Source organism: Elgaria multicarinata, chromosome 12 (assembly GCF_023053635.1).
Source record: "Elgaria multicarinata webbii isolate HBS135686 ecotype San Diego chromosome 12, rElgMul1.1.pri, whole genome shotgun sequence".
NCBI classification, from domain to species: Eukaryota; Metazoa; Chordata; class Lepidosauria; order Squamata; family Anguidae; genus Elgaria; species Elgaria multicarinata.
In genome coordinates, this window is record NC_086182.1 from 20,175,426 (window position 1) to 20,200,182 (window position 24,757).

General features: G+C 46.5%; 1 protein-coding gene across 1 annotated transcript; it reads left to right on the forward strand.

Annotated features, from left to right (window-relative positions):
• The first annotated feature begins 1,152 nt into the window (after window positions 1-1,152).
• Window positions 1,153-24,693, forward strand: POLD2 (DNA polymerase delta 2, accessory subunit). The gene is made up of 11 exons (XM_063139233.1): window positions 1,153-1,286; window positions 2,494-2,750; window positions 7,134-7,255; window positions 15,240-15,363; window positions 16,297-16,411; window positions 17,149-17,347; window positions 18,519-18,599; window positions 19,260-19,417; window positions 20,917-21,044; window positions 22,966-23,067; window positions 24,373-24,693. The coding sequence occupies exons 2-11, from the start codon at window positions 2,531-2,533 to the stop codon at window positions 24,546-24,548; spliced, it is 1,425 nt and encodes a 474-aa protein (XP_062995303.1). The 5' UTR covers window positions 1,153-1,286; window positions 2,494-2,530; the 3' UTR covers window positions 24,549-24,693.
• Window positions 24,694-24,757: the final 64 nt, after the last annotated feature.

Below are 24,757 nucleotides of genomic sequence, written 5' to 3' on the forward strand. Positions count from 1 at the left end.
GGCGAGGAGGACACATTGGGTAAAAATCCAAAGTAAGTCCTAGGTATTGTAGGTCCATTGTAATGAATGGAACTGAAGTTTGTCATGACTAAGTTCAGTCCCATTCAGGTCAATGACAATATACTGGGCTTTACCTAGGGTGACCCTATGAAAAGGAGGACAGGGCTCCTGTATCTTTAACAGTTGCATAGAAAAGGGAATTTCAGCAGGTCTCATTTGTATATTATGGAGGACCTGGTGAAATTCCCTCTTCATCACAACAGTTAAAGCTGCAGGCTCTATACTAGAGTGACCAGATTTAAAAGAGGGCAGGGCAGCTGCAGCTTTAACTGGTGTGACGAAGAGGGAATTTCACCAGGTTCCCCATATATACAAATGACATCTGCTGAAATTTCCTTTTCAATACAACTGTTAAAGATACAGGAGCCCTGTCCTCCTTTTCATAGGGTCACCCTAGTTTTACCTATTATCCCCAGCTATTTTATCCTGGTCTCCTGCGGGCTGTTGCCATTCTTACTTCACTAACGGGGTGGGAGTGTGGGGTGGATGCCGTCAAAAGCAGTGGGACCATGAACACGCCTGGGTTTGAGTCAGAACTGCAAATGGGGCGATCCAAGAAGCCATTTTGAGGATTGGAACTGACACCTTGGCTAGGGTGACCATATGAAAAGGAGGACAGGGCTCCTGTATCTTTAACAGTTGTATTGAAATGTGAATTTCAGCAGGTGTCATTTGTATATATGGAGAACCTGGTGAAATTTCCTCTTCATCACAATGGTTAAAGCTGCAGGTGCCCTGCCCTCTTTTAAATCTGGACACAGTATAGCTACAGTATAGCTCCTGCAGCTTTAACTGTTGTGATGAAGAGGAAATTTCACCAGGTGCGACATGCATACAAATGACACCTGCTGAAATTCCTTTTTCTATGCAACTGTTAAAGATACAGGAGCCCTGTCCTCCTTTTCATAGGGTCACCATACCTTGGACACCCTCGGAAATAGGAGCCTCCAGTGGTCGAAAGTAACCAACAGATCCTGTTCTAAATAACGGCGTTGCCCGTCTACTCCTTTTTGTACGAGTGAGTCTATGGGCCACCTCGTGCGTCACTTCCTGTCGGCGTTTGACTGGCGTGTGTCTTCTTGCGTGCTCGCGTTTGGCGCGTTTTGTGTCTCCCTGCCGGGCTCTTCTGGGCTGCCCTTCGTCCCGGAGGAGGAGGAGGAGGAGGAGGAGGAGGAGGAGGGGGGGGGATGCGGTGCTTGTTCTTGCCTTCGCCCCCCGTGGGAGAGGTGAGCGGGTCCGATGCATCGCTGATGCTTGCAGAGGGAGGTTTACTTCCTTCCTTGGGGGGGGGGGGGGGCGTGTGCTTTAATGGTGCTGGGTGGGTTTTGGACCCTGGCTCCTTAGCGTTGGTGGATCATCTAAAGGGTGCTCCTCTTTAAAAAGAACATTCTGGCAGGGTTCCTGTGCTTTTAGTGCCTGCTTTGCTTCTCCTGTGGAACAGTAGTTGCATGACAGGCAGAAATCCTGCAGGTGGAACGTGGGCAGGCAGAAATCCTGCAGGTGGAACATGGGCAGGCAGAAATCCTGCAGGTGGAACATGGGCAGGCAGAAAGCCTGCAGGTGCAATATGGGCAGACAGAAATCCTGCAGGTGGAACATGGGCAGGCAGAAATCCTGCGAGTGGAACATGGGCAGGCAGAAATCCTGCAGGTGGAACATGGGCAGGCAGAAATCCTGCGAGTGGAACATGGGCAGGCAGAAATCCTGCGAGTGGAACATGGGTAGGCAGAAAGCTTGCAGGTGGAACATGGGCAGGCAGAAAGCTTGCAGGTGGAACATGGGCAGGCAGAAGTCCTGCAGGTGGAACATGGCCAGGCAGAAATCCTGCGGGTGGAACATGGACAGGCAGAAAGCTTGCAGGTGGAACATGGGCAGGCAGAAATCCTGCAGGTGGAACATGGTCATGTACTGAACAAAGGCTGAAGGATTTATGCCTGTTATGCAGCTGTTGTGCAGGAATACTGCACAACAGGCAGAAATCTTGCAAATGAAGCCTTTTGTGACATAGACAAGCAAAGTTTCTCCTGTAGTATGCTTTCTGTGACAGAAGCTGGGTGGGAGACAGGTTGAAATCTTGCAGGTGTAGGCCTTGTCTAACATGGACATGAACGGATGTGCAAAAGTTTTACCTGTCCAGCACTCTGTTCACATAGTGGCCAACCAAGAACCCACGAGCAAGACACAGGTGCAACAGCACTCTCCCTCCCATGCTCCCCAGCAATTGCTGTATTTAGCCTTTTCCTTCATGAATTTGTCTCATTCCTTTTTAAAGCCATTTGTGTTGATGAGCATCACAGCGTCTTGTGGTAGCAAATTCCGTATTTTAGCAACGCCCTGTCTGAAGAAGTATTTCCTGGGACTCAGATCCACATGGCAAGCTCTGCAGAGCAGCTCACTAACCACTCACCCTCACTGTTTCCTTGTCCCCTGCAGAAATCTTCTGCCTAGGCCTGTTGCCCTTCTTCCAGCCATGTTTTCGGAGCAGAGTGTCCAGCCTGTGCACAGCCTCTTGGCTTCCCCATCTGCAGTGGCCTCTACCTTTGCCCGGGTGCCCATCTCCACGTACACCAACTGCTCCCAGGACTTCAGGCTGGGGGAGAGGACTTTCAACCGTCAGTATGCCCACATCTATGCCACACGCCTCATCCAGATGAGACCGCTATTGGTGGAGAGAGCCCGGCGCAAATGGGGTAAGTCTGTCACCAGAATGATGCCTTCATGTTGTGGTGTTGACACCTTTTGAATGCCCCTTTCCTGTCCGTCCGTCCCATTCTCCCCAGGTTCTCCCCCCGCCCCATCTCTTCATGAGGCTTACAGTTGCAATCCTAAGAATATTTAACCAGGAAGCAACTCATTTCTTTGTTGGAGTCGGGCTGTTAATTGGGCTAAGATCCACATACTTCAGCGTACCTGAGCTGTGGCTCAGATGGTGAATCTCAGCCCTTTCTCCTTGTCAGGATAGATGGCTCACTCTAGCCAAGGGATTGCAATGTCTAGAACTCCAGCTAGGCCGGAAAAACGGTTGAAGTTGCCAAGCGGCAGCTGGGAGAGATTTGCTAAGAGTGCTGAAAGATGCATTTCTGTGAGATGAGTTGTATTCAGGGAGGAAGGTGTGTTGGACGCCCCGATTCATCTGCTAAAGAAATAGTCAAGAGTTGGCCACTCGCTCGCATCTCTTTTAATAGGCAGCATCCATTCGCTAACTCCAACTCGTATGACAGATCTCACTTTGCAGACTGGAGAGCATGTGAAGTCCCGAAAATTACTAGTAGGTGATTCGTGCAAGTGAGCCAGTTCCTGTTCATGTGTCGGGGAAATAGCCCAGTCCAGTGGCGATCAAAAGTCCATTAATGATAAGGCAGAGGGGCAGAACCTTGGGCTGATGGGCCAATTCCAGCCCATTTTGAGTTTCAGTCCAGCGCTCCAGGATTTCCCAGATGGCAACGTCATTAGGTGGCTTTCCAACTTTTGCATGGTTTTGTCCTCCGTTCTAAAAGGTTGAAATTCCCCTCCTAAGCTGTAGTTTCTGACAGTAAGAGCTGTAAGCTAAGATATGCTGCTGTTTTCGCCCCCGTGTCTTCGGCCTCATTCCATTTTGCTTTCAGCCGTGCCGCCTCTCAGGAGATGATGTGAAGTAACTCTTGATAGGGAAAGAGCAGCGTTATCTTTTCTACCCTGTCTAAGCTCCTCCCCATTAAAATCTATTTGTGTGAGCAAACCTTAGGGCGTGGATCCTTTTTAAAAAGTACAGTTGCTGCACTTTGGTGAAATGTCAGTGGATGGAGTAATGTTTTCTATGCCCGCCAAAGGGCTGAAAAATTCATTTTAAGTTTAAATAGGGTATAATGTAGTTTTCACTGGCCGTCACTAGAGAGCAGCATCGATTCTAGTTTCCCTGAAATCTTGTCATTTTCAACAAGGCATTGCTAAGTTAGGGTTGTATGGTCTGCAGATGACATGTAATGGGGTTTCTGGTGGTGGCTCTGGGTTCAACATCAAACTTGATCGAGCAAAGAAATTTTGATCCAAATACATGTGTCTGTATGTGTGGGGTGTGTGTTTGTGTGTTCTTCATAGGATGAGGTTCCATGCCATTCTATCATGTCAGAATGCAAGTGGGATCAGAAGGAACTTCATCTGTGATGAAGCTGTAATCAAATTAAATCATTTTGAGGGTTATTTGTTGGAAGATAGGTTACAGCATACACCAATGTACTCCTCAACACCTTTCTTGGTGCTTTATTAAAAACTCCCATTTTCTAGCCAGAACTTGGGATTGCTGGGAAATTTTCAGTCTTGGTGCTGAAAATTGTGGGTTGAAGGGAGTTCTTTAGTGTTTTGGGGCTCAGACCCACCACCACCTTGTATTCAGTCTTTTGGGGCAGGTCCCTTTGCCACACCTCCCATGGCAGCCATTTTGTGGTGGTGCCCAGGAGAGTTTCTCAAATTGCCAAATGTGCCCACAGCCCAAAAAGATAATTGATGGCAAGGTAGGCAGACAGGTGCCCTATTTGTCGGCCAGGACTACAGTTTGAAGGAAAATTCAGATTGTAACACTGTATTTGTCATCCAAGTTCTCCTCCACTGCCCACACCTGAAGTTAGGTGGGTGGTGGCTAAAGAGAGGACCTTTTCAGTCATGGTTGACACCTCGCTTATGGAATCCCCTTCCCCAGGGAGGCTCGCTTGGTGCCAATTGTGACGTCATTGTAGCACCAGACAAATATATTTTGATTTTCCCAGGCTTTGAATAGGTAATATCAATTCACTGTATGATATTTTTATTATCTTGACTGCAGTCCTGTGCTGATTTTTTTACAATGTTGCTCTGCTTGTTTGTGATTTTATATTTTTGCTGGTGTTTTAATATCCTGATTTTAGATTGCCTTGATAGTTTTGTTGACAGGGTTTCTTTAAAAATCTTTTAAGGGTGCAGTCCTATGTATGCTCAGACAGAAGAAATTCCCACAACTCCCAGCATTCCACAGCCAATATGGCTGGCTGAGGCATGCTGGGAGTTATGGGACTTTTTTTTAATGTGTAAACATCCATAGGATCACGCCCTAAATGAATTACTAAAATCTTGTGGTGTGGGCCTAGAAACAAAGAAGAAGGATGGCGGAGTACTGTGGTAGATATGAGTATTTCGCCCTTCTTGTGTTGCAGCCTGATTCACACCCTAAGGATGTAATTGTATGCATGTTCAGATGGAAATGCCTTTCAACTCCCAGCATCCCTCAACCAGACGCTGGGGAATGCTGGGAGTTGTTGTGCTTGTAAAGGTAGGGGCAGCGTTCTGTGGCCTGCTCCTACTGGATTTAGCACGGGCCAAGACAAAGACGCAGGAGGCTCACCGAGTGAGGTAGAAGACTTTAATCAGACTAAAGGTAGGGATGATACATGGGAAGAATAACTAAAAGAATATCATAAATGCATGCATGGCATAGAACCCAGTAACAGTTTAAAACAATAAAACTTAATGGTGCCTAGTACTCACGCCGGGCTGGGCCCCCACATCATAGTCCTTACTCTCCTCCTTGCCAGAAACAGACACACCAGGCATTAGGGCAGGGCCCCATCTTATACTCCTTCCCTTCTCGGTCCCTCTTCCCCCCTCCCCTTTTGGGCTTTGTCCTGTTGCCTCCTCTTTGCACCTCTCTCTGCCCGAGTGATAACCCAAGGCCGTTTGGCAGATAAGGTCCGGCATCCTGGCGCCAAGCCCAGGCTATCTGTCTTCCTCTCTTCTCCAGGTGTCGCCCAAGGGCCCTTGTCTTTTAACTTTTAGTGCATCATAAAAAACAACTAAAATTCTCCCTTCCCCACTACATCACCCATGTGTCTTCTACCCAGTGCAGTCTATCTGCTTTCCCTTACAGCAGTGGTCCCCAACCTTTTTGGCACCAGGGACCGGTTTCGTGGAAGACAGTTTTTCCACGGACTGGGGCGAGGGGGGTGTTGAGGGGATAGGGAGGCGCCAAGGGATGGGCCGCCCCTTTCCTTGCCAGCCGCAGCCACCCTCCCTCCCTCCTCCTCCCACCAAGCATCAGCCCAAGCTGCAACCTGCTCCGTGTTCGGAGTGCCGACGGCGCCGTGTGCCTCCAAGCCCATCCATGAGCAAGGCCTGCTCCTGCCTGGACTCGGCGGCCGGGTTCGCGCCCACCTGGTCCCCGAGAGGGAGGAACAGAGCTACGGCAGCCTCCCCACTCCCGCTGCCGCACCCGGAAGCCACTCTCCCACAGCGTCTCAGAGATGCTGGAGCGGGGGCCTTCGCTCCTCTGGTGCTTCTTGCCTGCCCAAGGACCTCCACTTCCCTTACTCGGCTTCGTCCTTTTTCCTCTGCTGCCCCTCATGCCTGGAACGCTCTTCCAGAACACTTGAGAACTACCAACTCAATCACAGCTTTTAAAACTCAGCTAAAAACTTTTCTTTTCCCTATAGCTTTTAAACATTGAGTTTGTTCTGACTCTATACTGTTAGCTTCACCCTACCCGGTGCCTGTTTACACTTCCCTGTGCCTGTTTGCATTCTCTTTCCCTCCTTATTGTTTACTACAACTTTATTAGATTGTAAGCCTATGCGGCAGGGTCTTGCTATTTACTGTGTGGTCTGTGCAGCACCATGTACATCGATGGTGCTATATAAATAAATAATAATAATAAATAATAATAATAATGGCTTTGCTTTGGCTGGGTGGGTGCCCAGCTGAAGCAAAGCCAGGACGCTGACGCGGGTGGGCGGCTTCGGAATGGTGCACCCGGAAGTCGCTCCCCCAGAGCGGCTTCCGGCTAGGCGCGCCGTTCTGAAGCCGCCCACCCCCACCCCAGCATCCTAGCGTCGCTTCAGCTGGGCAGGCAAGATGGCGCCCCGTGCCCAGGTACGCTGGGGTGGGTGGTGGGTGGGTGAAAGCAGCTCACCTGCGCAGCCCGGTTCCTAACAGGCCACGGACCGGTACTGGTCCACGGACCGGGGGTTGGGGACTCCTGCTGTACAGTCCTTATTTCTGTCTAAACATGCATAGGATTGCACCCTTAGTCCCGGAAAGACTCCACATTTCTAATCTTCATTCTCTTTTAGGGAGCAATATTACTGTGAAGAAACTGTGCGAACTGCAGATAGTAGAGAAGTGCTGTGTAGTGGGGACGCTCTTCAAGTCAATGGAGCTCCAGCCCTCCATCCTACGGGAAATCAGCGAAGAGGTAAGGGAAGAGTGCGATTGAGTTTGGAAGGTTGGATGAGAATATATGAAGCTGTCTTATATGGAGTCTCAGAGCATTGCTCTGTCCAGCTCAACAATGTCTGTTCTAATTTGGAAGCAGGGTTTTCCCCAGGGCTACTATCTGAGGTCCTTTTTATTTATTTTATTTAAAGCCATAGTGGTACACAAGTGGTATGCCGAAAAATAAAAAAGTATGAATTTATCTTGTCTATTTCTAAAACCTATAAGATGCCCTAGGACTAAAAGCTCTCAGGGTGACTTTCAATAAAAGTGAAGATTAAATCCACATTAAAAATCCAAAGCAGCACAAGAAACAATTAATTAAAGGCAGCAGAGGGTAGAAACAGGCATCAGAAGAACAACAAAATGGAGAAAGATGGGCCTAGTTTGCATGTAATGACAATTTCTTATGTTGTCAGGCTTTCCCCGGGCTGTAATTAAATTAATCAGGCTTCTCCAACTTACTGCTCCTTGGATTGTACTGTTTTTATTTTAATTGGAAATGTTTTAATGTTGTGTCTTTAATATTGCATTTTAATATTGCATGTTAATGTTTATATGTTAACCACTTAGGGATTTTATTATATTTAGCAGTGTATAAATATTACAAATAAGTAAATCAAATAAATAAACATCGGGGCTGTTGTGACTGGACACAAGTGGGGGTGCTGCCCCCCACATGCTCTCCTCCCTGGGTTATTTGTCATGATGTCTGAGCCTGATGTTGTTGAGGTTTAAATAACCCAGAGTTTTAACCCATGCGTGGTTGTTGGATTAACTCTATGGGGTGTTTAACCCTCATCAACCCAGAGTGCCAGTTTCGATGTCACAACTAACAACCCCAAAATGGGGCATTCCTTGGTTGCTTCCCTAAGCAGATGCAGAGTGAAAGTCGCCCCTGCATGGCCCTGACAATTCATGGGTTAAACAGCCCATGAATTGCTGTTACATGTGAACTGAGTCATAAAGTATAAAGGAACATGACAGCCTAGAGTTATAAACAGAAAATGCTTCTTAATGGAGAGATTAATGGAGGGAACGCTGATCAAATTTGCAGATGACACCAAATTGGGTGGGATAGCTAATACCCTGGAAGACAGAAACAAACTTCAAAGTGATCTTGATAGGCTGGAGTGCTGGGCTGAAAACAACAGAATGAAATTTAATAGGGATAAATGCCAAGTTCTACATTTAGGGAATAGAAACCAAATGCACAGTTACAAGATGGGGGACACTTGGCTCAGCAATACTACAAATGAGAAAGATCTTGGAATTGTTGTAGATCACAAGCTGAATATGAGCCAACAGTGCGATATGGCTGCAAGAAAGGCAAATGCTATTTTGGGCTGCATTAATAGAAGTATAGCTTCCAAATCACGTGAGGTACTGGTTCCTCTCTATTCGGCCCTGGTTAGGCCTCATCTAGAGTATTGCGTCCAGTTCTGGGCTCCGCAATTCAAGAAGGACGCAGACAAGCTGGAGCGTGTTCAGAAGAGGGCAACGAGGATGATCAGAGGTCTAGAAACAAAGCCCTATGAAGAGAGACTGAAAGAACTGGGCATGTTTAGCCTGGAGAAGAGAAGATTGAGGGGAGACATGATAGCACTCTTCAAATACTTAAAAGGTTGTCACACAGAGGAGGGCCAGGATCTCTTCTCGATTCTCCCAGAGTGCAGGATATGGAATAACAGGCTCAAGTTACAGGAAGCCAGATTCCGGCTGGACATCAGGAAAAACTTCCTGACTGTTAGAGCAGTGCGACAGTGGAATCAGCTACCTAGGGAGGTTGTGGGCTCTCCCACACTAGAGGCATTCAAGAGGCAGCTGGACAACCATCTGTCAGGGATGCTTTAGGGTGGATTCCTGCATTGAGCAGGGGGTTGGACTCGATGGCCTTGTAGGCCCCTTCCAACTCTGCTATTCTATGATTCTATGATTCTATGAGATGCCAGGGATTGAACCTGGGGCCTTCTGCATGAGAAGCAGGTGCTCTGCCCATGACCTACGGCCCCTGCCTGAGGTTCGTTGATGGCAGTTTGTTGCTTAGCACAGGTGATGCCGTAGTATCCAGGACCATAGTGAAAAGCTGAATGTCTAACACAGCCAGGAGTCTCCTCAATTGACTCTTTTTGGTTTAACCTCTGCTTATTCTTCGCCCAGAAAGGGATCTATAGCTGGTGAATCTGCAGGCAGTACAAATCAGATCACATTACCCTGTTGCCCTTGAATTGGGCGTCTGGCATTATAAACATGGTGGGTTGCATCTAGATTTAGTCATACTTGGAGCAGTTCCACTGAAATCAGTAGGATGTAAGTTAGTCATGACTAACCGAAGTCTCGCTGATTTCAGTGGAGCTGCTCCAAGTATGATTAAGTCTGGATCTAGCTGGGTATTGTTTACCTCTCTTATATGCTTTTCCCCCACCAGTGCTAGAATTATTTATTTATTTATTTATTTATTTATTTATTACATTTTTATACCGCCCAATAGCCGAAGCTCTCTGGGCAGTTCACAAAAATTAAAACCATCATAAAACAACCAACAAGTTAAAAATACAAATACAAAATACAATATAAGAAGCACAACCAGGATAAAACCACGCAGCACAATTGATATAAGGTTAAAATACAGACTTAAAACAGTATAATTTAAATTTGAGTTAAAATTAAGTGTTAAAATACTGAGTGAATAAAAAGGTCTTCAGCTGGCAACGAAAGGAGTACAGTGTAGGCGCCAGGCGGACCTCTCTGGGGAGCTCATTCCACAACCGGGGTGCCACAGCGGAGAAAGCCCTCCTCCTAGTAGCCACCTGCCTCACTTCCTTCGGCAGGGGCTCATGGAGAAGGGCTCCTGTAGATGATCTTAAGGTCCGGGTAGGTACATATGGGAGGAGGCGTTCCTTCAGATAACCTGGCCCCAAACCGTTTAGGGCTTTAAATGTCAATACCAGCACTTTGAATCGGGCCTGGACCTGGACTGGCAGCCAATGAAGCTGGAAAAGGACTGGCGTAATGTGGTCTCGCCGGCCAGTCCCTGTTAGTAAGCGTGCTGCACTGTTTTGTACCAGCTGAAGCTTCCGGACCGTTTTCAAAGGCAGCCCCACGTATAACGCATTGCAGTAATCCAAACGAGAGGTTATCAGAGCATGGATAACTGTAGCTAGGCTACAGAATTATCTCACATTTGTCTTCACTAAAATGTGTTCTTTCCTTAATTGACACTACAATCCTATGCGAGTTTGCTTAGAAGTAGGGCTCCTTTGAGTTCAGTGGGACTTACTCCCAGGTGAGTGTGTACAAGAGTGCAGCCTGAGAATACTTTACTTTTAGGCTTCCTGGCATTACGGCAGATTATGCTAGTAAAGATCTCTCCTTCCATTTTTCTTTGAGGCTTTGCATCATTGCAACTCAATAAACCATATTCTTTAAAATGATCTCATGGGTTCGTTGGAGTTTCAGAAGTAAGTGAGCCATCTTGAAACGTTTATTTCAAGAGAACTCTTGGGATGTGATTCTGTGTTGTTTTTAAAAACCATTCATTCCGTTGCTGGCTCAGATCAAACCTGGAGTTAAATTATGCCTTCAGCTTCTTGTTTCCTTTTCAATGTCAAAACAAACCCCATAGAATGCAAAGGAAGTTAACCTGCAGCCTTTTTTATTATTTAAAAAGGGATTAAACCTTACTGACAAACTGGTACAGACATCTTGACAAGTTTTAGCTACCTATTTAGGCAAGCTTACACATGTCTAGTTCTAGGCACTGCACCTTACGAATTTATTTAGTTATTTATTTATTACATTTCTATACCGCCCAATAGCCGAAGCTCTCTGGGTGGTTCACAAAAGTTAAAAAAACTTGAAGGATATTGACCAGCCTTCCTCAGCGCAATGCCTTTCAGATGTGTTGGACTACAACTCCCAGCATCCCCCAGCTGCCTGAGAGTTGTAGCCCAACGCATATGGAGGGCACCAGGTTGAGGAAGATGGATATAGACAAATATGACTGGGTGCAGAAGAAGATAACAAAGATGGTCAGTGGTTTGGGGTTGGGGAAGCCATGTAAGGAAAGGTTGAAGGATCTGGGTATGTTTAGCATGGAGAATCGTAGAATAGTAGAGTTGGAAGGGGCCTATAAGGCCATTGAGTCCAACCCTCTGCTCAATGCAGGAATCCGCCTTAAAGCATCCCTGACAGATGGTTGTCCAGAGAAGAGAAGATTGAACATGATAGCACACTTTAGATATATGAAGAACTGTCATGTAGAAGAGGGCAAAGGCATTCCCTCTGCTGCTCCAGAGGGCAGGATTAGGTCTAATGGGCGTAAGTTACAGGAGGATAGATTTTGGTTGAGTGTTAGGAGGAACCTCTTGGTTGTAAGAGCAGTTTGACAATGTAACTAATGCCCTAGAAGAGTGGATTGCTGTCCCTCGCTGGAGGCCTTGACGCAGAAGCTGGACAGCCATCTCTTTTTCCTCATGGGAAGAGGCCATGGCTCAGTGGTAGAGCACCTCCTTTGCTCTGCCACTTCAGTCCCCAGCATCTCCAGGTAGGGTTGGAAAAACTCCAGCCTACAACCTTTCAATGTCAACAGTACTGGGCTGGATGGACCAACAGTCTGACTCAGTATAAGGCAGTTTCCTGTGTTCCAAGGGGAGGCTCTAGTTCTGGATTTTCTGCACTGAGTAGGCAGTTAACTAGATGGCCTACGAGGCCCCTTCCAGCTCTTAGGATTCTATGTCAGCCTTCCCCTGCCTGGTGCCCTCCAGATGTTTTGGACTACATCTGCTAGCATTCCTGGCCATTGGCCATGCTGGCTGGGGCTGATGAGAGTTGAAGCCCAAAACATCTGGGGGTGGGGGCATAACATTGGGGAAGGCTGTTCTATCTAGGAACATTTAATCTTCCAAGAACAAAAAAGGAGGACAATGTAGAATTCTGTGATTCAAATGACGTTCTTTGTCCTGGCATCTTTTCCTAGTGGCAGTGTCTCTTTCTAACATGATGCTAATCTTGAGAGAGGCTTAAACATGTCATTGGAATGGCTAAAATTGTAGGAGTTTTGGCAACGTTAAGCACAATTTGTGTTATGTGCTGCAAATGTTCATATGTTCCACTCTTCCTTTGAAAAGAAAAGAAAAGTCACAGTGCACAGCTATGCACATAATCCTCCCTACTATCAAACACTAGGCAGTTAGAACTACATTCTCCAACCTGGTGTGCTCCAGATGTGATAGACTACAACCCACAGCCAGTACAGCCAATAGAAATGCTTGCTGGGGATTATGGGAATTGTTATCCAACACATCTGGAGGGCGTGGAGTTGGGGGGAAAGTTAGAGCACAGTAAAAATGACAGAGAAGCTAGATGTCCTCTTCTCTTAAATTCCCCGTGCAGGATTAAGGTAAGAACACCTTTAGCTAGAAAACTTCTTCCACTAGCATCTCAACATCTGGGGCTGGATTTCCTTCAAGAGAAGAGTAATTGTTGCAGGCCTTTTTTTCTGTTAATTAAGTTGATTGAAGAAGTGGGGATCCCTTTAGCCTGCTGATTTAAAAATAAAATAAAAATGAAGCTACAGTTTTAGATGTGAAAACTAGATTAGCCGCTTTCACTCTTGCTGCTTCTGTGCTTTTTAACAAGCTGCCAGGCACACAGAAATTAGGCATGTGAAGCTTTCCTTGGTGTGGAGGTAAAGGGTGAGGAAAACAAAACTTAATTTCTGAGTCTTGGGTTGCTTCTTAAAAGATGCAAGAGGAAAGCCACTTAAAACAATAAAAACCCACATGGGAGCTTCTCCTAAAGCTGATTGAACCCTGTTAGTTTACTCTGGGGATAGGGGAAACGATACTGCAAGAGAAGAGGTACTAGCAGAACATTTGGGTTACATAGGAACAGTGGAGATCTGACTTCCTCCAGCTAAAACCTGGAGCGGATTCACCACCCCACTGGCACTGGAGCCACCACTGCATGGGAAGCTGTCTCATACCAGGTCAGAGTATTTGGCAACTCTGACTGACAGTTGCCAAGGATCAAACGTGGGGCCTTCTGCATGTGAAGCATGTGCTCTGCCTCTGAGCTGTGGCTGGTCCCTCTTCAGAAGGACATCAGAAGAGCCCTGCTGGATCAGAACAAGGGTCTATCTAGTCCAGCGCTCTGTTCACACAGTTCCTAAGCAGCTGTTGACCAGGAACCCACAAGCAGGACACGGGTGCAAGAGCACCCTCCCGCCCATGTTCCCTAGCAGCTGGTATATATAGGCTTACTGCCTATATACTATAGACTATATACTGCCTTTTCTCTTTTGCACAAGTACCTTCCTTGGACTTTGCAATCTGTGCTGGTCCTGCTAGTCACTTGTGTTTCATTTGGACAGTCGGGGATCGAAAGAGGGACAAGTCCTTCCCCCTTCCCTTGCAGGGACATTCTTGCTCAGCTGGCATATCTGGCATCTAGAAAGAAAGAAAAAAATCCCCCATCTTGGAGCATCTTTATCTTGCTGGCAGTGTGGCTCAACTCTTGAGCAAGAAGCGAAGTCTTAGCTAACTTTGGAAGGATGCTTGTTGAGTAATAAGTTTAACTCACCCCGATAATGAACTCCATTCGAACAGCACGTCATGATCGCAAACACATGTGCTGGAGCAGAACCACCAAAGATTGGCTGTAGGAAGTCACTGACCAGATGAGTAGCATCGTTTTTGGATAAGTTTCTATAAAACTTACTTGCTGTGGTCTTGAAAGCCAGCAGCCATTAGAAGGAAACAACTTATGAGTTATTGTTTGCACATTTTTTGGAAGATGGGGGAGGCACATGGAAAAGTCAGTGCTGTTTGTCTGAGGGTGACTTGGCCTTATTGGCATTCTCTTTTTTATGTGTAGGTAGATTGTGTGGGTCTTGCTGCACTGCAGCGGTTGAGAAAAGAGGTTCACATGGCTCTTACTTAAGGCACTGAAAGTATTATTTCAGCCCATCCAATGTTTACTGTCATCAAGTGCTGGGTGCTTGAAGCTGTGCCGTTTCCTTGCCAGAATGTGTGTGGCTGATGGGAAAGAATTGTGACCTAAACTAAATGGCTTAGAATATTTTATGCTCTCATCCAGTAAGGGCAACCAGAGACTTGAATTCCTAATTACAGGAATAGATGTTACATGGAAGTCTCTGATCTTGCATCAAAGCTTTCTGCCCATCATGGGGTGGAGTGAGACTACAAAATGTGGAGACAATGAATTTAAAACATTTGTGTCCTGCCTTTCTCAGGCTAACAAAATTGGGGGGGGGGGGAGGAAATAAAGTGCATAAAAGTTGAGATCCAGTGGCGTCGTGGTTAGCGTGTTGGACCGGAACTTGGGAGACCTGGGTTCTAGTCCCTACTCAACCGTGAAACTCACTGGTTAACTTTGAGCCAGTCACTGACTCTCAGCTTAAACTACTTCACAGGGTTGTTGTGAGGATAAAATGAAGAGAAGGACGATTTATGTAAGCTGCTTTGGGCTCCTTGGAAGGCAGGCGAGGCATAGATGTAACAAATAAATAAAATAAAACAGCAGTAAAATCACTAGAAATCAAAATATAAAATTGAAAGTGCATAAAGCAGGGGTGGGGAACATGTGGCCCTCCAGATGTTGTTGGATCGCAACTCCCATCATCACTTACCTTTAGCTATGCTGGCTAGGACTGATGGACATTGCAGTTCATCAACATCTGGAAGGCCAAACCTTCCCCATGCTGGGTATAAACAATCATAAGATCTGTAAGAGAATCCACAGGCAAAAGATTTCCAAACTCAGCACCTTCTATGGAAGGACAGTCCTGCGTCTCCTTCAGGGATGGTGCTCCACAGCCTAGAGGCAGCTGGGATGAATGCCCTGATCCCTGCCACGGATGAGGGACTTGGAGCAACGCCCAACCTGCAGCATGCAGCCAGCGCTGCTCCTTCCTCACAGCCAGGTGCTGCTTCTCTTCACAGCACAATCTGCCACCTCCACCTCCCCGCACCAAATACATCCACCCATCGGATGAGCTGATCTTGGAGGACGAGCTGCAGCGCATCAAGCTAGAGGGAGCCGTAGAAGTTGACAAGCTGGTGACAGGTAGGACGGATGGGGTAGGCAAGCCGGGCTCATGGGAGCAAGACCTGGCCTTGGATCGGAACCTAGCTGCCTAGCAGCCTGTGCAGTGGCTGAATAGAGTTCCGCGCCAATGCCGCTCCCTTCCTATGCCACACTTGAAGCGTACTTGTGGCCAAAACAGACATTATTTTAAATGTGTGTCTAGTAAATAGCAACATTGTCTTTTCATTTTAACTCTAGAAGTAGGCACAAGGCCCCTGATCCAGATCTTAGAAGCCCCCCTATCCATCCCCCGTCCCTCTGGTAGGATCCTGAGCTGTTTGTTCAGTGGTACTCGAGTGCTAGGAGAGATGAGAACCTGACCTTGAGTTTATGATGATTGGGTTCAGACAACACGAGAACCCAAGTGGTTTAAATAGTTGACGGTTGGTTATTTAACCCACTGTGGGTTATCATGTTGTGTGGAGGGAGTATTTGTCTGAAATAACCAATGCAAATAACTAATGGTATACAGAGTTGGCTATATGAACCGCCGTTGGTTATCATGCTGTATGGAGGATTCTGTTGGTTATTTCCTCAGCCACCATTGGTTATTTCGTCAGCCACAGAGTCGTAAGGCAAGAGTGGTCAGAGCGGCGGCTGTCGTTCTAGTTCAGCCTGCAGGATAGCTTTTTGGCAGCAATGGCTGATGGGATACTAGCGGGAGGACGGAAGGGGGGAGAGGATAGGGGATGAACGAGTCAACTCAATGCCGATCCTAATCCACAGCATGGTTGATTATTATGTGTTGTGTAAGGAGCAGCTTTCGAGTTGGTTATTACCCCACTGTTGACTATCGTGTTGTCCGAACGCAGCCTGTCTCTCACATCTCATGAATGCTGAGTGTCTGGGTTTTGTGCAGGGAAGGTTAGCGCTGAACTGTTGTAACTCTGTCCTTTTTTCGTACTGATCCAGGGACCATCCTTGCTGTCTATGGCTCGGAGAGAGACGATGGCAAGTTCCTTGTTGAAGATCACTGCTTTGCAGACATGCCCACACAGCTGCCCATGATGGGCCCCAATACAGACAGGTGAGGCCCCCCATAAGCTTGTCCTAAGAAGGGCCCCATTGGGTCAGACCAAGGCTCCATCTTAGCTCCACATGCTCTTGGGTTCATACCTACCTATGCCAGGGTACTTGGGACATTGGAGACACTTGGTGACGGGTCAGTTACTTTTTCTGGTGCTTCAGTGTAGCTCTTGCTGCCTGGTCAGGGCACCTGTAAAGGGGAGGTCAGGGCTGGTTACAGGTTTGAGGACTCCTGAGGAAAGTATCCATTTGTGAGGCATCTGCTCTATCAGTGACCACAGGCAGGTTTATTAACAGCAGGAGCAGTGTTTCAGATAACGCCAGTCACCATTTTGATTTCTCACAGTGTCCCAGTGCAACACTATCTGAGGTGCATTGTGGGAGATTTGAATTTTGGCTAGAGCCAGCCACCCAGGGCTGCTTGAAGGACAAGATGGAAATGCTTGTTTTTAATATGGGCAGGCATCCCATATTCTTGTGTGCCACTGAATAAGTGTAAGTGGTTTATTATTTTCATCTATTTATTATATTTTTTTATCTGCCCAATAACCAATGTTCTCTGGGTGAATTTTGATCAACTCCTTAATGTATTGCCAGCATGTATCTGTCTGTTTCTTGATATTAGCCATGCTGGTCCTTCTACTTCCTGCCTATAAAGGCCTAGAGAGATCAAGGCACCTGTTCTATGGCGTGACGTGAGAATTTGGCACTCACGTCTTTTTAAATCTTGTCTTGCAGGTTCGTCTTGCTGGTGTCAGGCCTCGGCCTCGGTGGCAAGAGCGGAGAGAGTCTCCTCGGCATGCAGCTGCTCGTGGACATGGTGACCGGTCAGCTGGGCGCCGAGGGAGAGCAGTCCAGCGTAGCCCTCATCTCTCGGGTCATCCTAGCAGGCAATTTGCTCAGCCACAATACCCAGAGCAGAGACACAGTGAACAAGGTGAGGGCCCTGCATGGACTGTTTTATGTATATATTGTATTTATGATCTGCCTTTCCACCACCATATAACTGGAGGGTTGCCAAGTTGGTCTCCCCTCCAGAAACCATCCGGCCCCTGACCTGCTTAGCTTTAGCAAGCCTGCAACGTCCAGTGTCTTCAGACCATGCCCTGGGGACCCGTTAGGTCTGTTGCTGTTTGGCAATTGACTCGATACAATTTGGCAGTTGACACAATGCTCTCAACTTGATGCATTGCTTATGGCAGGAATAAGTCAGGAAATGGGCAGCGCCATGCGTACACATCTAGTACTGGGTGGCGATGGAGGGGAGTGTGTGAGCTTCAGGAATCCCCAAGTCAATGTTCTGAACACCTTCCTTTGGGCTTTGCCTATAGGAGGCAATAGCCTATAGGAGTTCAAGGTAGCAGGTTTGATGGAAGACCTCTACCTGAGACCCAGCGAGCGTCTACCAATCAGAATAGTAGAGCCTTCCCCAACCTAATGCCTTCCAGAGGTGTTGGAATACAACTCCCAGCATCCAACAGCCAGCTGTGCTGGCTGGGGGATCCTGGGATTTGTAGTCTGACACATCTGAAGAGCTCCAAGTTGAGGAATCCTGCTGTAGACAGTGCTGGGTTAGATGAACGAATAGCCTTGTAACTGCCCAATGGGATGCTTATGTGTTTAGTTGCAGCTCAGAAATGCTTTCGTCTGTCTCCTCCTCCTGCTGGTGGGATAGTTTCGAGCTGCCTCTCCAACCCCAGTGATATCACTATGTTACCTTCCCCCCTCCCTCTTTGATTGCATATGTCAGCCTTCGCCAACATGGTCCCCTCCAGATCGTTTGGACTATAGCTCGCATCAGCCCCAGCCAGCATGACCAATGGTCAATGGGATTGTGAGAGTTGTAGTCCAAAGCACCCGAGAGATCCCACTTGTGGAAGGCTGGTATATATGTGCCTTTCCTCTCCTTGGGCCTTGAAGCCAACACATGTCATCTTAAAATAGCCTCTTTATCTCTCTCGTTTTTCGTGGTGGACGTGGAGGTTATTTTGGGGAAGGGTTGCCTTTTCTTCATAAAATAGCCATCAATTGCACTGATTTCCATTGCACCATTTGAATCTTCCTTCCTTCCCTGTGTTTCTTTGATCTTCTTGCACCCTCTCATTCAGGCAAAGTACTTGACCAAGAAGACTCAAGCTGCCAGTGTGGAGGCTGTGAAAATGCTGGACGAAATCCTGCTGCAGCTGAGTGTGAGTGGGGAGGAGGGAGGGGAGGTCTCCCTCTGACTAGGGCAAAACACATCCTTCTTAACATAAAAAGAGACCTGCGGGATCAGGCCAAAGCCCTCTCTAGTCCAGCAACCTGCTTCTCACAAATCCACAAGCAGGACGTAACAGGCAACAGTTGTTCTCCTGCCTCTGTTTCCCAGGGACTGGTATTCCGAAACACGTGCCTCTGCTCCTGGAAGCAGCATAGAGACACCATCATGACTAGTAGCCAATTATAGCCTTCTCCTCCATGAATGTGCCTCATTTCCTTTCAAAGCCGTCTGGGCTGGTTGCCAAGAGGACTTCCTTTTTTCGGTCCTGAATCGCCCACCGTTCCTCATCATTGAATGGACCTGGGTTTTGGTATTATGAGATGGGCCCCGTAACTGGCTTATAAGTACACCAACAGCCAATGCAGAGTAGATGGCAACACAGTCACTTGCTCCAAATAATGGCCTTCTTTTGGCGGTGGCAGAACCACCACCAGCACCACCATTCAGGATCAGCCATGGTTCCCAACGAATCTGCAGGGAGCACATTGCAGCCCTCTGAACTTAGCCTTTGCCAAATGAGTTGTGTTGCTCATAAGCTAGCTTCTTTCCTCGTTGTTTCTGGGGCTGACTGACTGCTTTGCCCTTACAGATGTCTGTACCTGTGGATGTGATGCCTGGTGAGTTTGATCCCACCAACTACACGCTGCCTCAGCAGCCACTGCATCGCTGCATGTTTCCCTTGTCAAGCGCTTACTCCACGCTGCAGCTCGTCACCAACCCCTACCAGGCTAACATCGATGGTGTCAGGTAAAGCTCAAGTTCCTCAAGCTCTTTAAAGCAATATTATTACTGCTACTGCAGTTCTTACTGCTACTACTATTAGTACTATTACCACTACTACTATACTATTGCTGCTACTTCTATTGGTATTGTTACTGTTACTGCTACTACTATTAGTACTCTTGCTGCTGCTACTGCTAGTACTACTACTAATAGTACTTAACATTTGTATAGCGTTTTCAAGTGTTCAAAGTGCTTCACCTGCATTAGGAAGTTAGCATCCATAGAGCAACCCTGTACAGAAGGTCTTCCTCAACCTGACACGCTCCAGCTGTTCTGTACTGCAGCTCCCAATGATTCTTGACTAATATCCATGGTGGCTGGGCTGATGGGAGTTGTGGTCCAAAACATCTGCAGGGCATCATGTTGGGAACGGCTGCTGTAAGGTGTAAGTCAGTGTTATTGCCTCATCGTTGCGGGACATAACGAGCCGTCATGGAACTAAAGAGGACAAAGAATTCTCTGGTTGCTTCATCCTGACCCTAATAAAACCTATGATCGTTTGAAGAAGGAAATTGAATTTGCCCAAGTTCCAGCCTTAGCCCAAGTTCCAGCCTTAGCCCAAGTTCCAGTCTTAGCATTATCACAATCCAGCCACCTACGTAGAACATGAGCTGAAATTACCGTTACTAGTCATAGTGAGCTGGGAGAAGCGGCTTGCCCTAAGGCCACCAAGTGATTTCATTGCAGAGGCGAGACGCGAACCAGGGACTTCCTAATTTGTAGCTCAGTCTCTTAGCCGCTGTGCCATACACGCTCACTACTACTAGGAGTATGTTTTTTGTTTGTTTGAAAAGTCAGAGGTGTATTCCCTGCTCCTGCTGGCTGGCAGTCTGCACCCTGGGACCAAGAAGCATAGCTTCTTGGAGTCATACCTCTGGCATATTGAGTGAAGTATGCAGGCACTCACATTAACCTGGGAAAGAAGAGAGCTGCTGTGCTGTAGTCGATAGGCTTAAACCGGGAAGACCTGGGTTCAGACTCTCTACTCTGCTTCCTAAGAAACTCACTGGATAACTGTTGGCCAGTTGCTACCTCTCAGCCGAACCTACCTTATAGGGTTGTTGTGAGGATAAAAGGGGGGGGCACTTGGATAACCATGTATGCCACCCTGAGCTTCCTAGAGAATGTGTGGTATAAAATTGTTTTTTTTTTAAAAAATGTATTGATTGATTGATTGATTGATTGCATTTATATCCTGCCTTTTTTCCTCCAAGGAACTCAAGGTGGTGTACACAGCCCTCCTCTTCTCTATCCTCAAAACAACAGCCCTGTGAGGTAGGTTGGGCTGAGAGTCTGTGACTGGCCCAAAGTCACCCAGTGGGTTTCCATGGCCGCGTGGGGACTAGAACTCAGATCTCCTGACTCCCAGTCCAACACTCTAGCCACTACGCCACACTGGCTCTCTGCTAGAATTTGCTGTTGTCATTCACCTGTTAACAGGTTCCCCCCACTTTTCAACTTAGGTTTTTGGGGACGTCAGGGCAGAATATCAGCGACATCTTCAAGTATAGCAGCATGTCTGACTATCTGGAAATTCTGGAGTGGACCTTGAGGATTGGGCATCTCAGCCCTACAGCCCCAGACACACTTGGTAATTCCATTAAGGGAGACTCTCCCTTTTTTTTCCTTTTTCTTGGTGTTTTTGGGCCTTCCAGATAGTTGAATGGGCCAGGACAACTTTCAGTCAATTGCTTTCTTGAAGAAAGGTTATGTGTGTATTTTGGGGGCTGGTTACCCTGGCAGGAATGGCCAGGTGGTGCCCGTGGCCCTCCATCTGTTGCCGGTGAGATATTCGTAGCCATAATCTGCCTGCCTTTTATCTTTCTCCCACGTAAGTGTTACACTTAGGAGAACAGCAATACGGTTTTGTTTTCTGTTTTGCAAATGCAACCAAACAACGCAGCAACGCAACAACAGCAGAAAAGAGAGGAACCGCCACAACAACAAAAGTGTGTGTGTGTGTGGGGGGGAGAAAGAAACAACTAGGAAACAGCTGGGGAAAAGAATGAATTTATTTGATTCCAGTAAATCTCTAGAGTTGGATTTGGAATAATATACCACAGCAGACTGTTAGTATAAATCTGAAAGCGAACTTTTTAAAAATTATTTTCCACTGGTATTTAACGCCTGTAAAGCTTAACCGTATTTACCACCTGATAATAGGTGTTGATATAAAATGTCTAATGCAGACATGTCCCGTCTTTTCTGGCTATGCCCTAGGATTAAGGACTATTGCTGAAAGATAATAGATGAATTGAAATCATGTTAGGGTATACGTTACCATTAGATCCAACAATTATTCTCTTTGGCTGTGTAAAGGAAGTTGTTCCATCTGATAGCATAGAGGTGATAGTGCATTTACTAACAGCCGCTAGTATGTTAATAGCTGCAAACTGGGGGGGGGGGGGGGAACGAAAGCCCTTACAATTGAGGACTGGATTATTAAAATACCCTTACTGACAATAAAATACCTTGTCAGTAAGAGTTAGAGAAGGAAGACAACAAAATAAAAGATTTATAGAAAAGTGGCCCTTATTTGTAACATATCGGTGTAACAAAAATCAAGAGAATGTGCAACCTTTTGTGTAATTAGGAACCTTGTGATGTTTGTCAGATCTGTTAGTAAATTTGTTTATATTCTCTATTGTTAAATTGTTGGTAATATTTTGGTCCAATTGTTTGTTTCTAAACTTCTGTAAGCATTTTAAATAATCAAATAAAAAAGGAAAAAGATAGGTATCATAAACATATCCATGCATAACAATAATTTACATTACCCTTAATATAAAAAGAAAAAGAGGGGGAAGGGGAAAGGATTTTGCACTTCAAATTCAAATATATACCTTAATATAAGCAGCCCATATACCTAAATTAGCATGGGTGCTTATTTAAAATATATGTAGGAGAGCAGGAACTGTGCCGATACAAACGCCTTCCATGTTGGGTTGTGAAGGGGATGCATAACTTAAATCACATCCTGAAGTAGAAAGCATTGTTAGAATTGCCGTAGAACAAGCAAGCTTTACAGTTAATGCCTGTTGGCTCTGGACTTAATGGAAAGAGTTATATACAGCTCTGTAAATGCTTAGGGTAAATCATAGAATAGTAGAGTTGGAAGGGACCTATAAGGCCATTGAGTCCAACCCCCTGCTCAATGCAGGAATCCACCTTAAAGCATCCCTGACAGATGGCTGTCCAGCTGCATCTTGAAGGCCTCAAGTGTGGGAGAGCCCACAACCTCCCTAGGTCATTGGTTCCATTGTCGTACTGCTCTAACTTCTCAAGAACTGTGAGATGCTTCCTGGAAATAATGCATATATTTATTCATTAAACTTATTAAATGCCTCATAAAATAGATTTCTGTGGCTTCTTGAGGGTGAGGCCCTGCCAGCTTTAGATTACACCTGCTGTGTCGTCCCTTTATTAATCCTGGACTTTTAGATTTCTTCTCCCTTTAACTCCACTTGCTGGTAGATTGTTCCTTGAAAGGCATCTGCTTGCTTGTTTTTCAGGCTGTTACCCATTTTACAAAACCGACCCCTTCATCTTCACTGACTGCCCTCACGTCTATTTCTGCGGGAATGCACCTTTCTTCACATCCAAGGTAGCCAAAGGTAAGATGGTAAACGGCTGGGTCCTATGGGGGACAGGTTCACTTTGGCTTCATCCGGGGCTCCCTTGGGATTTGGTAGGTTTCCTCATAAGAAATGGAGCTGTTTCCAGTTTATTAAACTTACCTTCAGAGGTCTATCAGTTCCGTGGCAGGTGGAAGGGGAGGGATTGGCACAGGATGCAAAGTGCTGCACGTGTCTCTTCCTAATCTTCTCCTTAGCCACCTTGTTCCACAACATAAGGAGCACGCTTGGATATAAACTCCAGGGAAGCCTTTGCCTTTGGCTGAGAGGGGAATCCTGGGAATTATAGTCCAACAAGTGGAGGGCACCAGGTTGGATAAAGTAGCTCTGGGGCTAAGAGGGACTAATAATGATATTTTCTGCAAATAGCTCTATTTGGAACTCCTGTGCTGAGCCTAATAAAATGCACAAGGCCATAAAACGCACAGAACACACTAAAGCCATATTTAGGCTGCTAACCCTTTTGCAGCAAATAGTGAGCATGTTTAAACCATGGTTATGTAGCCACCATAGTTAGGAATGGTTCACACAACACGCTAAGCTATAATGCTTAACCACTGTGGCTTAGTGTGTGTCATCTGAACAGGGTCTCAGTCAATCAAATTGCTCTTGTACTACAAACTGATCCCTGGTGAAAATTCACCAGGTCAAAAAATTCTGTTCATTTCCACTCTGTATAGTTCCGGTCAGTTGCAGATTTAACAGCTGAGGTGGGTGTATCTAGTATGTTAAATAAGTGACCAATGTGTACCCAGGTGCAGTTTCACCTGTGTTACTGATGTGCTGCTTAAACCTGAGCATCTCACCTTTCTGGATTTGGGCGATTGTATGCACATTCTTAACTCCTGATGCTCTTGGCCCCCTGTCTATCAAACTGGCTTGAATTCAGCAGGTGTGCAGATATTTGCAGATCTGCTGGCTTCCATCCAAGGCCTCTATCTGTAGTGTCTCTCTACCCACTTTACATGGCTGGTACTTAACCTTTATGGAGTGCTAGGTTGAAACCTCAAATGTGGCCTTATACCAGGTCAGGATATTTGTCCATCCAGCCCAGTCCTGTCTACTTTGAGTAGCAGCAACTCACAAGGGTTTTAGGGAGAGGCTGGCCTCATTGCCTGCCACTTGATTCCTTTCTTTTAAAACTGGAGATACTGGGGATTGAACCTGGGACCTTGTGCGTGCAAAGCGTATACCTTCAAACCATGGCGGCATGGCGCTTCCCTAGGAATCATGCGAAACCTTCTGCTACTTCTTCTTACTTCCACTTCCCCCCTTGCCTTGCAGGCGATGATGGGCAGAAGGTCTTGCTGGTGACCCTTCCTGATTTCAACAAGACACAGACTGCTTGTTTGATCAATCTGCGTGACCTCACATGCCAGCCGGTCAGTTTCTCTGCCTTCGGTGCCAATGACGAGGAGGAAGAGGAAGAAGAACAGACAGTAATGGAGACTGGACATTGAGAGGCATGTGGGATCTTGCCTTCTACCCGGAAGATGTGCATATAAAGGCGATGGGGACCTAGGAGCCACGCCGCTTCCCCGTTACTGGATGTATGAACCTTCGACTCAGACAGAATGCAATAAAGAGTTTTCACTTTGTGCTTTTTCCTTGCTTGTGGGACCCCCAAGATGATTTTGTGTGTAGAATCAAATATAAATCCAGAAATGAA